General features: G+C 41.3%; 1 protein-coding gene across 2 annotated transcripts in view; it reads right to left on the bottom strand.

Moving 5' to 3' along the window:
• Positions 1–12,619, bottom strand: part of LOC146338139 (protein argonaute-3) — a 68,653-nt gene that overhangs the window by 24,200 nt on the left and 31,834 nt on the right. Inside the window, exons 6-13 of one of the 2 annotated variants that reach the window (XM_084816005.1) lie at positions 9,311–9,445; positions 6,748–6,835; positions 6,454–6,601; positions 5,106–5,225; positions 4,391–4,513; positions 4,073–4,206; positions 2,361–2,545; positions 1,086–1,245 (exon numbers count right to left, since the gene is read on the bottom strand). In XM_084816005.1, the coding sequence (XP_084672131.1) occupies positions 1,086–1,245; positions 2,361–2,545; positions 4,073–4,206; positions 4,391–4,513; positions 5,106–5,225; positions 6,454–6,601; positions 6,748–6,835; positions 9,311–9,445 (1,093 nt within the window). The remainder of the gene's footprint in view (positions 1–1,085; positions 1,246–2,360; positions 2,546–4,072; positions 4,207–4,390; positions 4,514–5,105; positions 5,226–6,453; positions 6,602–6,747; positions 6,836–9,310; positions 9,446–12,619) is intronic. The other variant, XM_084816006.1, reaches the window with a different exon arrangement.

The following is a 12,619-nucleotide window of genomic DNA, read 5'->3' as shown; positions in this document are numbered from 1 at the left end:
AGATAAGAAAACACTCCTGCCATGTATCCACTGGGTCTAAAGATCTTCATGCCCACAATCAAACTGCATATTAGATAATTTAGTTTTTGAAACTGAACACCCTCCACGTTATTGCAGAGGAAAAACCTCATCATATGCCCAGATTCTATTAAAATGTGTAAGCCAGAAGTTATCTGCCATATGACTAATAATGTGATTAATATCTAGGAGAGGGATTATTATGTGATAACTGACCATGTGCGGAGCACCTTGTCCTCCTTAAAGAATTAGTCAAACCCACATTTCTAGGATTAAGGTTGATCACTCAAGTTGGGAAGTGTGACCTCTAATCAAGCATACTAGATTTCTATCGCTTGATTAAAAATCTGAATCATGTGAGTTTTAGTCAATGGATCAATGAAATTTGCATATGAGAACAGAAGAACAGCCCTGCTGGATCAGACCAGGAGTCCATCTAGTCCAGCATTCTGTTCACACAGCGGCCAACCAGGAAACCCACAAGCAGGACATGAGTACAACAGCACCACCCCCCCCATGTTCCCCAGCCACTTGTGTACACAGGCATACTGCCTCTGATACTGGAGGTAGCACATAGCCATTAGGACTAGTAGCCATTGATAGCCTTATCCTCCATGAATTTGTTCAACCCCTGTTTAAAGCCATCCAAATTGGTGCATCTTGTGGAAGTAAGCAGAATAGTGGAATATGAGTAAAATTGTTCTAAAGCACATCTGCAGTCTTAACAGCAACTTGTATTTGTTTGGTTTTTTAACTGCTAACTGATTAAATCAAGAACACTCTTAGAATGCAATCCTATACATGCCTACTAAGAAGCAAGTCCCATCAAGTTCAATGGGGCTTATTCCCAAGTAACTGGATATAGGATTGCAGCTGAAGACAATCAAAATGATTTTCAATTGATTAATCTATCCAATCAAATATTATAGCTCTCTATATTACACAGGTTAATGTCTGCAAACTTGCCTCATTGGGAAAAGACCATTTTCTTATGTTTGCCAGTTTTGACAAATGTACCCTTGTGTACTAGAATTTTGACAAATATTTTAACATCGAGGGATTCTTACCGTTGATGAGGTACGAGGATGTTGTTGATTCCTCCCAGTTTTACATTAATCTTTAGGCACAAGTTTGAGAGGGTTTGAGGAGATGTTTTTATGACATTCTTGACTTGAACACATTGCGTAGCCATCCCCAAAAGTGTGTCCCCCACACGCTTCACCTCCGCTGAGAAACAAGCATTAATGTGAAGGGACTTCAATATGTTACAGCACAGTTCTAAAATCTTCATTGCAGTGTCACTTTAGTTAAATAATGGCCTATGCCCAGGTTCTCAGAGGGTGTCTTCATGACACATGAAAAAACAACCCATGTCTGTTTAATACTTTGAAGAATGAGGTCCCTCCTGAAAGGCAAAGAAAGCTGGAGAGTCTTGAAATCATGCTGACAAGCAGGGAAGAACTGCTGGCCAAGCTTTTCTTCTGCTGTTTATCTCATTGGGCTAATCTTCTCTAGCAGATGGGGGTGGGGAAAGAACAGAAACAGGGGAGCTTAGCTGCAATGACAGAGATCCACAGCAGAAGGAAAATCGAGGCAGCAGCTCCTTCTTTGCAAATATGAAGCCGCAACAGCCTTCCTTGTCTATAGGGAGGGAGATAAACCTCCCTTGTCTATAGGGAGGGAGATAAACCATTCTTCCACTGTTCTAGACGGAATCAGGGTGCTTTTCAAGTAACTTGTGTAATAGGTAGCCTGGCTCTCAGATAGCATTATGGAAATATTTCCAGTTTTAAATTTAAGAAAGGTATGTCCTGGTAGGGGCCACAATTTAAATCAGGGATAGGCAAGCTGGTGCTCTCCAGATGTTTTTGACAGCAACCACAAGCCCCTGGCAGCACAGCCAATGGCCAGGGATAATGGGAGTTGTAGTCCAAAACATCTGGAGGGCATCAGGTTACCTGCCTTTGATTTAAATCTATATGAAGGGAGGCGGTGGGGATCACACTAAAGCAAGAACGGTAACAAAGGCTCTATCTCCTCCCAAATATCACCCAATCTGTTTTCCAACAGAGGAACTCCCCTTTCAGCCTAGAGGCTTATTTATCTTAACCCCAAAACAACTTTCTTTGCCTCCCCCAGCCTGCCCATTTCTCGGCCCCACAACATAGCAAGCCTTTGCAAAACAAGTATTTCCTCAGTCACTCTGACCTACCTTGTGCCCCCAACTGCTTGCTTCTTACAGCAACTAGCTATGCTAAGATTACCACCTGAAAGCTTGAGGACAAAAGAAAGTAATCTAAAACAAACTGAACTTCAAATACAGCTTTCTGATATTTATTTACCATACACTGGCGTCTTCCCTGGTAGAATGACTATGATGAGCTGGAGCCCAGAATATGTGTTTTTAAGGTGTCGGAACATGGGCTCCACACTGTCAGCACCTTGTGCATATTTACAGAAGCACGGTTGGCCCTGGATTGGCATCCCCGCATCCTTGGAGATTTTGCGCAGCTGGTCTGTAAAACCCCTGGCAACAAATGAGAGCATGGAGGAGAAATACTAGCATCCACACCTAGAACCTACACATCTACACACACTTAGGGATACTTGGCTCAACAATACTACAAGCGAGAAAGATGTTGGAATTGTTGTAGATCACAAGCTGAATATGAGCCAACAATGTGATGTGGCTGCAAAAAAGGCAAATGCTATTTTGGGCTGCTTTAATAGAAGTATAGCTTCCAAATCCCGTGAACTACTAGTTCCCTCTACTCAGCACTGGTTAGGCCTCATCTGGAATACTGTGTCCAGTTCTGGGCACCACACTTTAAGAAGGATGAAGACAAACTGGAGAGGGTTCAGAGGAAGGCAACAAAGATGATTAGGGGACTAGAAACAAAGCCCTATGAAGAGAGACTGAAAGAACTGGGCATGTTTAGCCTTGAGAAGAGAAGACTGACGGGAGATAGGATAGCGCTCTTCAGCTACTTGAAAGGTTGTCACAGAAAGGAAGGACAGGATCTCTTCTCGATCACCCCAGAGTGCAGGATACGCAATAATGGGCTCAAGTTACAGGAAGCCAGATTCTGGCTGAACATCAGGAAAAACTTCCTGACTGTTAGAGCAATACAACAATGGAACCAATTACCTAGGGAGGTGGTGGGCTCTCCCACACCGGAGGCATTCAAGGTGAGGCTGGACAGCCATCTGTCAGGGATGCTTTGACTTGGATTCCTGCACTGAGCAGGCAGTTGGACTCAATGGTCTTATAAGGCCCCTTCCAACCCTATATTCTATGATGATTCTATGACTTAGAACTCAGACATCATTCTCCCACTCCCTTAAGCTGTGGGTTAATGGATCACATGCTTCCAGCCTTAGGCTACTTCACTCTGTAGTAAGAGCATCCATCAGCGCTCAGGGTTACAATGGCACCACTATCAATTATAGTTAACACTAAGGAGGACTGCTTTTACCCAGGCTTTGAAGCTAGCTTAAACTCTGGTTTCATGGTGGTGCCAAAATAACAGTGGTACCAACATAAACTGTAACCACAGGTAAGGCTGGCAGGTCTAGCTAATGGAGTAATTGCACACAAAAGAGGAGGGGCTGGGGCTATGGAACTTGCAATCACATAGCCAATTTCTTCCCCCTTAGCCCTGGATAAGGGATTGAGAGTGTTACATATGTCTAGGATCCCGTGGCAATGCTCGAAAGCCCAGGTCACAGCATTATGTTGGTGAAACTGCTTGATAACTCTTGACAGACAATTCCTGCTGTGTCTACCTTGAATGGTAACAACTTCCTCAAAACTAGCCAGAGAACTTCATGGCTAAACCGAGAAGTGGAGGTGATCAAAACAGGCTATAAGCAGTTAAGAAGGTTTTGGGCAAATAAGGCCTATTTGTGAACAATTCCTGCTGCAAAGGTAGGGCACTCCCACAAGCTTGAAGGCCCGAGGACAGAACTCACAACCTTCCTCCAACCTCTTCCAATCAGTGATCTGGGGGAAAATGAACACCTGGGGCAGCCTAACTTACAACAGTTGACTTACTTTAGTATCTCTTCACGACACTGCCTCTGTGTTGCAAAGCAAGCAATAGCCCACATCTTGATTTCCACACCAGTATGAAATTGTTTTCCCCGCATATCCCATACCCCATGGCTTGGTGTGGCCACTGTTCGATTCTACGGAGATAAAAAATATAGATATTGTTATTCTAGAAATTTACATCATCTACATCAAGATATCATTCCACATACGTATGGATGCAAACTAGTCTATGAAGGCAGAACTGCTAATCAAGATGGCGTAAACCTCAATCCCACCTAATATTACATTAGGATGGACACAAGCAAATGTGATTCTTACCCGTCCTCCGTACTGCAGCATGGGAGCTGGGAGCACACGCCCTGTCACATGAGCCATCTCATCACGGACTTTAAACTGAAATTCCTGAACAAATGGGTCAGCATCATAATTTGCACTTCTCACCTGGGTAGAAACAGAACAGTCATGTTGAGTATAGGAAGTTGTAAGAATAGAGGTGCTGTTGTTCCAAGTTTGAATGCAACACCATACTCCACATGTAGAATGGTGACTCTCTTCCATGTGCTTTAGACTGGGCCATCTTCAATTATGAAACATTTGCAAGATTTTCCACTATTTTTACTATTCACAACTTTTCTGAAGACATTAGTGCATTTGTTAAACATGGCTTCCCATCAAAACATGGCTTCTGTCCTTAAAACTGGAGACTAATACAGCTGGCACAGATAAAGGTGGGGGATTTCCTAGACAAGTGGCATGCAAGGAAAGAAAAAAACTTGTCCCAAGTTACACAAAGTTTCACCTACAAAGCATGTTAGTCTGAATAGTTATCCCCAATAATTTATTTTGGGGCAGGGATAATAAATATGGAAGTCAGCAGCAACTGGGTTCAGTTTTAAGCTCTACTATATTTAGCTGAGACAATGGCAAAAAAGAGGCAATGGGATTTGAGAACAAACCAGGTAAGAGCACATTTTATCTTTACTGGTCCTTCATGGGCACACAAGCCCTCTTTCTGATTCAAGAGCAAACTAACCAGTCTGCTGATTTCTTCTTGTCTATCTGGGGCAGATCTCGCTGTTGCTTTTATCATGGTTGATGTTTGATTGTCTGTTAGCTTCTTGATACATCGCTGGCCTGCCACAATGTTACAAACCTGTAAAAATATGATGCCAGTCACATGACACACACTGAACGAAACACGAAGCCATGCAATGAACTTGTGACCTTGAACAATGATTTTCAAATTCTGTACTAGGGACCCTGGGGTTCATCAATAAGAGCAGCAGCAATGGAGTACCAATTTCCCTAAATGTTCGTTTGTCTACCATTATCGGTCTTCCTCAGCAATGCAATTGCAGATGAATGTTGGGCACATGATCAGGAGATGCCATAACTCAGTGACAGAGCACTGAGATAGTTTGTCTCAATATAAGTTCATCTTATGCTGGGTAAAACTCCAGTTCACCAAGGAAAACAGCAATGCCCTACAGGTGTGGCCAGCACTGTGTGTGAGCTGAGTGGACATCTTAGAATACACCCCAGAATCTTACGCATGAGAGTCCCATGTGCAGTACTTCTCAAATCAAACTACCTCACCCCAGATATCCCTGCCCAACCACTTTATTCAGCTATGGAAGTTTTAGTAACAGTGCCACACACTGTTTGTCTTGTGTCTACTAAAGAAAGGGAAGTTAGAGTGGCTGCACCAAGCTTATGGAACTCTACCGGCTAGTATTAAGCAAGCACCATCTTTGTTGAGTTTGTCACTTACTCAAAACATCTGAGTAAAACCGTGGGGTTTTTTAAGACAGGTTTTAGTGTTGCCTTATTGGTATTGCATTATACTGGATTTGGTTTTAGTCAGTGCTCAGATATTTCTGATAGATTGAGCAGTCTATAAATTTAAATACGTAAAATATGGAAAGAGTTATTTGTGAACAGAAACTGTGAAAAAGGTAGACCAATGATCACATTGTTTTTCTTTAATGGTGCTTTCATGTGATCTTTGTAAGGTGGCTTGGGCTTTCAGAGAAAAGTTGGTTAGAATTTATTTTTCCCTACACACAACGAAGTGTCTTGCAGCTCTTTAAAGACTAGTGAATTTATTATGGCATAAGCTTTCATGGACTAGAGTTCATTTCATGAAATGCATGAAGTGTTATCCTTAGTTGGCAAGAGAATATATAAACACACACGTGCGCACGCACTCTCTATATGTGTAGAGAACAGGTGTATTTTTAAGAAGTGTACATGAAGCTTTAACCTATATAAAGGAAAGATGTCTGAATTAAACGTTTGGGAAACTACTTGCACTGCACAGCGTAAACACATCTGGAAAATCCTTCTTGGTTATACAAGTAGCAGTGTTCTGAATAAATTACTTCAAGAGGCAGGTAGGTATGTTTCTGCTCCTGTCCCACTTGTAGGCAAGGAAGATGAGGGTATTTCAGCTGAAGGTTGTATTTTTCTCTGAAGTACTGTGCTACTGTTCTCTCCACAGTCTGGCCATTTTCTAACTGCAATGGGAAACTGGAAAGACAAAGTACATTTTAATCAAAGCAGAACTGAGGGAGCTGATTGCTGTTTGGCAGGAGTCCATGATTTTTATGGAGGATTCGTTCCCCCGTGTATGCAGTATTTTGACCAACTGTTATATGCTTCTAACATTTGCTTACGTCTGATGACTGGCAGGTCTTCGTGTAACATTACAGACGCGGTACTTCCGCCTCATTGTTCCACAATGAGTCACTTCAACCTTCAGACCTGTGTGAAAACAATGGGGGGGAAAGTCACGTGATGTCATGGAATGGTTGCACCCAAATGGTTTATGTGGTACAAGCACATGCTATTTAATATACATGTTCTGTTATAAATGAACAGTACTGTAGAATAATGGTGTCAGCAGGTTTCTTAATACCATGGAACAATTCTAGAAAGTGTGGTGCATTTTGAGTATCTATCATTCATATGCAAAAAAAATGGGTTTGTGAGTGGGTCCAATTAGCCTCAGGACAATTAATGTTACGATTTCAGGGGGTGTCTTTCCACATTCTGTTGAACACACATGAGACTTGCTATTCTGCAACAGTGAACAAATATAGATGTACAGTGAACTGCATGGCTTGGTATGGACAGGTTGCTTCTGTAACTGTAGTTCTTCAAGTGGTCATCTGCGCATTCACACAACCCACCCACCATCCCCACTTTGGTGTTGAAGTCTATATTGATAGCGAGGTTTTCCCTCAGTTCCAAGGCTACATTTGGCAGTCTCAGGGTTCTGAGGAAGTAGGCGGGAACCTACTAGGGACATGCACACAGGACAGTGGGAGAGGTTTCCCACCAAAAAAATATTCAGCTATAGAAGGTTCCCAGTCAAAGCTCTGCAAAAGTGCAGAACCCATGTGTGTAATGCACAGAGACCACAAAGAACGATGACATTACCAATACAATTCGCTCACGTTTGTAGCCATCAAGTCTTCCTTTGAAAGCTGGTGACTAAGTGCACCTTTTAAAATCACATCAGACCTGAAAGGGTTTTCACTTGCTCCTCATAAATGTGAACCAGTAGTTAGACTGAACTACTCCAGAAGGTGAACCCAGCTGATGTCTGTGACAGCCAAGAAACCCTGCTGGGCTAACTAGAGAAGGCAACTTTGCTATCAGCAAATGAGGCTCTCTTAATTCACACTCATTTGAGCAGACAAAACACTAGTTCACCTGGAGCAATTTTTGTTCCATTTCAGAATGATTAATGCTTCTGTCCCAGGCTCCATACCTGGAGAAGGGAAGCTACAGCAGTCTAGAGTGAGAAAGGTCAAGGCAAACAGAAGCATCACATTACCATCTTTGGGCTGCATACAGACATTTGAGAGAAAACCAAGTGGTATGGTGTGTGCTTCTCCAGTTCCACGACATAAAAAAATGATTTTACTAGAATTGATAGGACAGGAAAAAAAACCAAGCGCATACACTACAAGCAACAACAACTCTACCATACCACTTCCTTCTTCCTCAAAACTCTGTCCCTCAGAATACTCCCTCCTCACTTCTGTATCAAGTGCAAAACTATATGCAGGTCACATAAGTCTGACTGAAGATGGTACTGTAGGCTTCTAACACATAGACACATTCAAATTAATTAATTGATATGTTATAAAAACCAAATAACCCTGACTGAGGCGCACACCCCCAGGGTCACCATAGTATGCATGCCAAGTTTCAGATCTCTAGGTTTCATGGTCTTTGAACTATGGCACTGACAGATACTCATCCTCTATTATATAAATCTGAAGTGGCTTACAATAAAAAAAATCATCAAATAAATTAAACACACAGAAATAAAATCAATGAAGCAGCAGCCAGATAGAGGAGTGCAAAATAAAACCAGTAAAAATAAATAAGATATGACCAGCAAAACCACAGGTTAACCATTAAAAGCCTTATAGAACAAGGTCAACATATCTAAAAACATTAATGCACATCTGCCTGGGGAGAACATTTCCCAGATAAGACACTCCCCACTGAAAAGGTCCTCCCTCTAGTCACCATCCACCTAATCTCTTCAGGCAATGGCACCTCCAGGATGGCCCTCCAAAGTATCTGCTTCCGCTTTTAAACTAACCAGTTTGTCCTTACATAAGAATTTGGCAAACTCTGGTTAGTTTAAACTTAACAAGCCATAGAGCAGGGGTGGGCAACTTGTGGCTCTGCAGATGTTTTGGCCTACAACTCCCATCAGCCCTGTCCAGCACAGCCAATGGTGAGAGACGACGGGGTTGTAGGCCAAAACATCTGACAGGCAAAAAGTTGCCCACCCCGGGCATAAAGAAAATGTAGTTAGCTGAAAAGCAGAAGGCAGTGCTTCCTCTTGCAGCTGCGCTGGAAGGGAAGGGAGGGCATGAGCCCATGGCTCATTTATATAAAGCTAAACCATAGTATTATATCCAAAAAAAGTATAATATTCTGTACAGTGGGCCAAAGCAAGCTAATGAGGGCTAGAGTCTTCCTTGCAAGGTTGAAGTGAAGATACATTTTCCAGAATACAAATTCATGACCAGAACATACATTCCGTGCAAATTAGTATACATATAGTACAAAAGATGAAGCATCATGGTATGCATTTTTTGATGAATACATATTTTTGAGATTTAGGAGTGTTCAGCAAGAGCAGAGATAAAGCTTCTGAAGGCATTGTGAGTTCTACAGTCTGTATGAATCAGTGCTTCATTTTCTACTTACCCTTTATCTCTTTGGTGAATTTTACCCGGTGAGAATCAGTCAGAGGTCGTGGCTGTTCGTCAATGTTGTGAATATCAAGAACTTCACACATGAACTGAATTACAGGTTGTGCTTTGTAGAAGGCAGTGGCAGAAACTAAGAGAAAATAAGACGGTCAAGGAAATGGATGTAGTCCAAAGGTTTAAGTAAGATGATTTCTTTCTGAAGACCAAAGCAGGCTATTGGTGTGCAAGAATCACTTCTGCAAATGGGCTTTCAAAAGAGCATGAAATAATTTTGGGACAACTAAATCTCAAGTAGCAAACATACTATCTCATCAATTTAGAGCATTCATGTTTCATCCAAGGATTTGAAAACACATTTCGCTTGGCGTCCCAGAAAGTGTTTTAATTTCATCCTTTTTGCTTCTGTTCCTGATTTATTCAGTTTCAGAGGGTGGTATCAAGGTGAGATATAGATTAAAGGGTGACATCAAATGTGACAATCTGTAAAATTGGGAATTCCTGACTTATGTAGTTCTGACAGAATACTTCTACCAAATTTCACATGACAGCATAAGCTTCTTCCTGTACTTAAATATACTATTTTAAGGAGGAAACTTCTCATGTATCTAGAAGGGCAATGCTACACTTAGAAGTTATGTCATGAACAAATGTGGATTCCCTGCTCTCTAATGAACTCAAACATTTACGTGTACACAATGCACTCTTTTTGATACTAGGTTAAAACCTTATTTCCCAGGCATTTTAAATTTTAAATTGCATGGTTGAAACAATTTTTATGACTATCAATTTTACTGTATGAATGTTTAAGTTTTATAGTGTTTTTATAATACTGAATATTTGATTTCTGCATATACTGCCCCAAACTCCTTTTCTGAATAAAGGTGCAGATGATACAATTTTAAAATATATAAATAGACAAATTAAATACATTTAATCTGAAATATCAGATCTTCAGAAGTGCTATAAGTAACTGTACAACTTTTAGGAACTTCAGTAAATATATATGAACAGAGCTGCTTAGCCATTTCATTAGTTTGAGAGAACTGGAGAACTAGCGTTATTAGAGAGCAGAATATATATTGTTTTAAATGAAGATTGGCCCATTCTGAAGTAGAAATTTGCATGCTGCCAACAGATAAATACATACGGTCATGAGCCTGAAAACCTCACTGTATTTGGAATGCACTTTAAAAGATTTCTTTTGATGCATGTAATGATAGTTCAGTTTAAATTATTTCTCTAGTTGCAAAGACAGTTCAGATTCTTCTTCTAGTTGCTAATACAGCATCAAACCAATGCAATGTGATTTATGTGTCCACATATTCTCTCAAGACACTTGCAACAACTGGGCATAGCTGTGGAATCAAGCTATTGTATGCACAATTAAAGTTTCATCTTGCTGGTAGGAGCTTTGTTTTTAACATGAACTACCAGATGCAATTGAGCAAATTTGAGTAAGTCTGCCCGAATAATAATTCTCGCAGGAAAGATGTTGCGAAGTTGTTGAAATAAGATAACTTTAAATCAGTCATGTTGGTCTTCCACTGCTCTGTATCACTGGGGTCGGATTTGGCATGTTTATTTGACATACTTGATAAACAAAACTTTTAAAGTGCCATGCTAATTTTATGTGCTGTACAAATATTTGACCAAGTTTTTCCCAAAGCTAGAAGTAGTTGAACTGAAAGAACTGATTAGGAAAAAAACAACAACGAAGTGCACTTGGTGTCTTCATACAGCACATAGTTAAAACTATGTTATGCTACCACAAGATGTAGTGACGGCCACCAATTTGGATGGCTTTAAAAGGGGTTAGACAAATTACTAAGGGAGAAGGCTATCGATGGCTACTAGTCCTGATGGCTATGTGCTACCTCCAGTATCAGAGGCAATATGCCCATGTATACCAGTTGCTGGGGAACATGGGCAGGAGGGTGCTGTTGCACTTGTGTCCTGGTTGTGGGTTCCCAGTTGACAGCTGGTTGTTATGTGAACAGAATGCTGAACTAGATGGACCCTTGGTCTGATCCAGCACGGGTCTTCTTATGTGTAATTTAAATGCTGTACTCCGGGGGTGAGGAATACATGGTCCTCCTGATGTTGCTGGACTGGAATTCCCATCATCTCTCACCACTGGCTATGCTGGCTAGGATTGATGGGAGCTGCAGGGCCACACGTTCTCGCCCCCCTTACCTTACAATTTTTTAGGGTGCAATCCTATGGGGATGTCAGTCAGCCTCCAAACTCGGAGGCTAACGGGCATCCTAGGCAGGGCAGAAGCGTGTGGAGGTGACTGTCGCCTCCGCGCTCCTCTTGCCCCGCATTTTTGCTAGGTGGGTGATTTTGCCCATATAGCTGGGGCTCTGTGAAGAGAGAGGGAGGGAAGGAGGCTGGGGCAAACCGCAGGATTCTTCATAAGTCGACCGCCCCGGTCTCCTCTCCTCCCCACCCACAGAACCACCCTCTTTCCCTCCTCTCCAAGCTCACGTGGTTCTCTCCACGCCAGCTGTGAGGGGGTGGGGAGCTTGGATTCCTGGGTCCGAGGTCAGAGTGCTGTCTCCAGCCTCAGATCCAAGAATCCGAAATATCCTATGTCCTCCCAGACTGTCTAGGGGCCATAGGATTGCTCCTCCCATGGAATATTTGTAAATATATTTTAAGTATAACCCACTTCCCTTAAATTTAGGTTTTTAGAAAAAAAAATTAAGGCATTGAACATTGCTAGCATACTAGTTCTAGCATACCTGAATAGCTGTACATATAAATGTATGTGTGCTTCCTAGGGATAGTCACCTGAAAAAATTACAACTTTGATTTTAGACTTGACCAGCACTGTATCAATTCCAGTTGCTGAATTTGATCTGTATTGTATTAATGCATTATATTACTGATTTTATAAAATAATGCATTTCTAAAAGTGGGAAAATTTCCATGCTTCCATGTAGCATTTTCCATTTTAGAAATTTTTCCACCTCATATTAATTTAAATTTGACTTTATATTTTTAAGAATGTGGGCACAGAATGCATCTTCCTGAGGATTTCAGCTTTTCTTTTTGATGTTTAATTCTATGGCCACTGGTTGTGAGTGTGTTTTATAAGCAAAATTTTTAGATCTTAAGAAGCCCCAATCCCACAAATCATTGATTACCTCTCCCCATGACTAGCAAAACAAGAATTGTACAAAATAGTAAACGTTCTAGAATAAGTTATTAAAAACATGAAATAATAAAAATTACGCACATTTACTCAAATATAACTTAGTTAAATTTCTACCAGCTTTAGTAGTCCTTACTTTTTCCCAGG

This window comes from Heloderma suspectum, chromosome 10, assembly GCF_057233095.1.
Source record: "Heloderma suspectum isolate Gila_16-S chromosome 10, 16-S_ref, whole genome shotgun sequence".
Taxonomy (NCBI): Eukaryota; Metazoa; Chordata; class Lepidosauria; order Squamata; family Helodermatidae; genus Heloderma; species Heloderma suspectum.
Note: the sequence above shows the minus strand (reverse complement) of the source record. Positions and strands in the feature narration are given on the sequence as shown.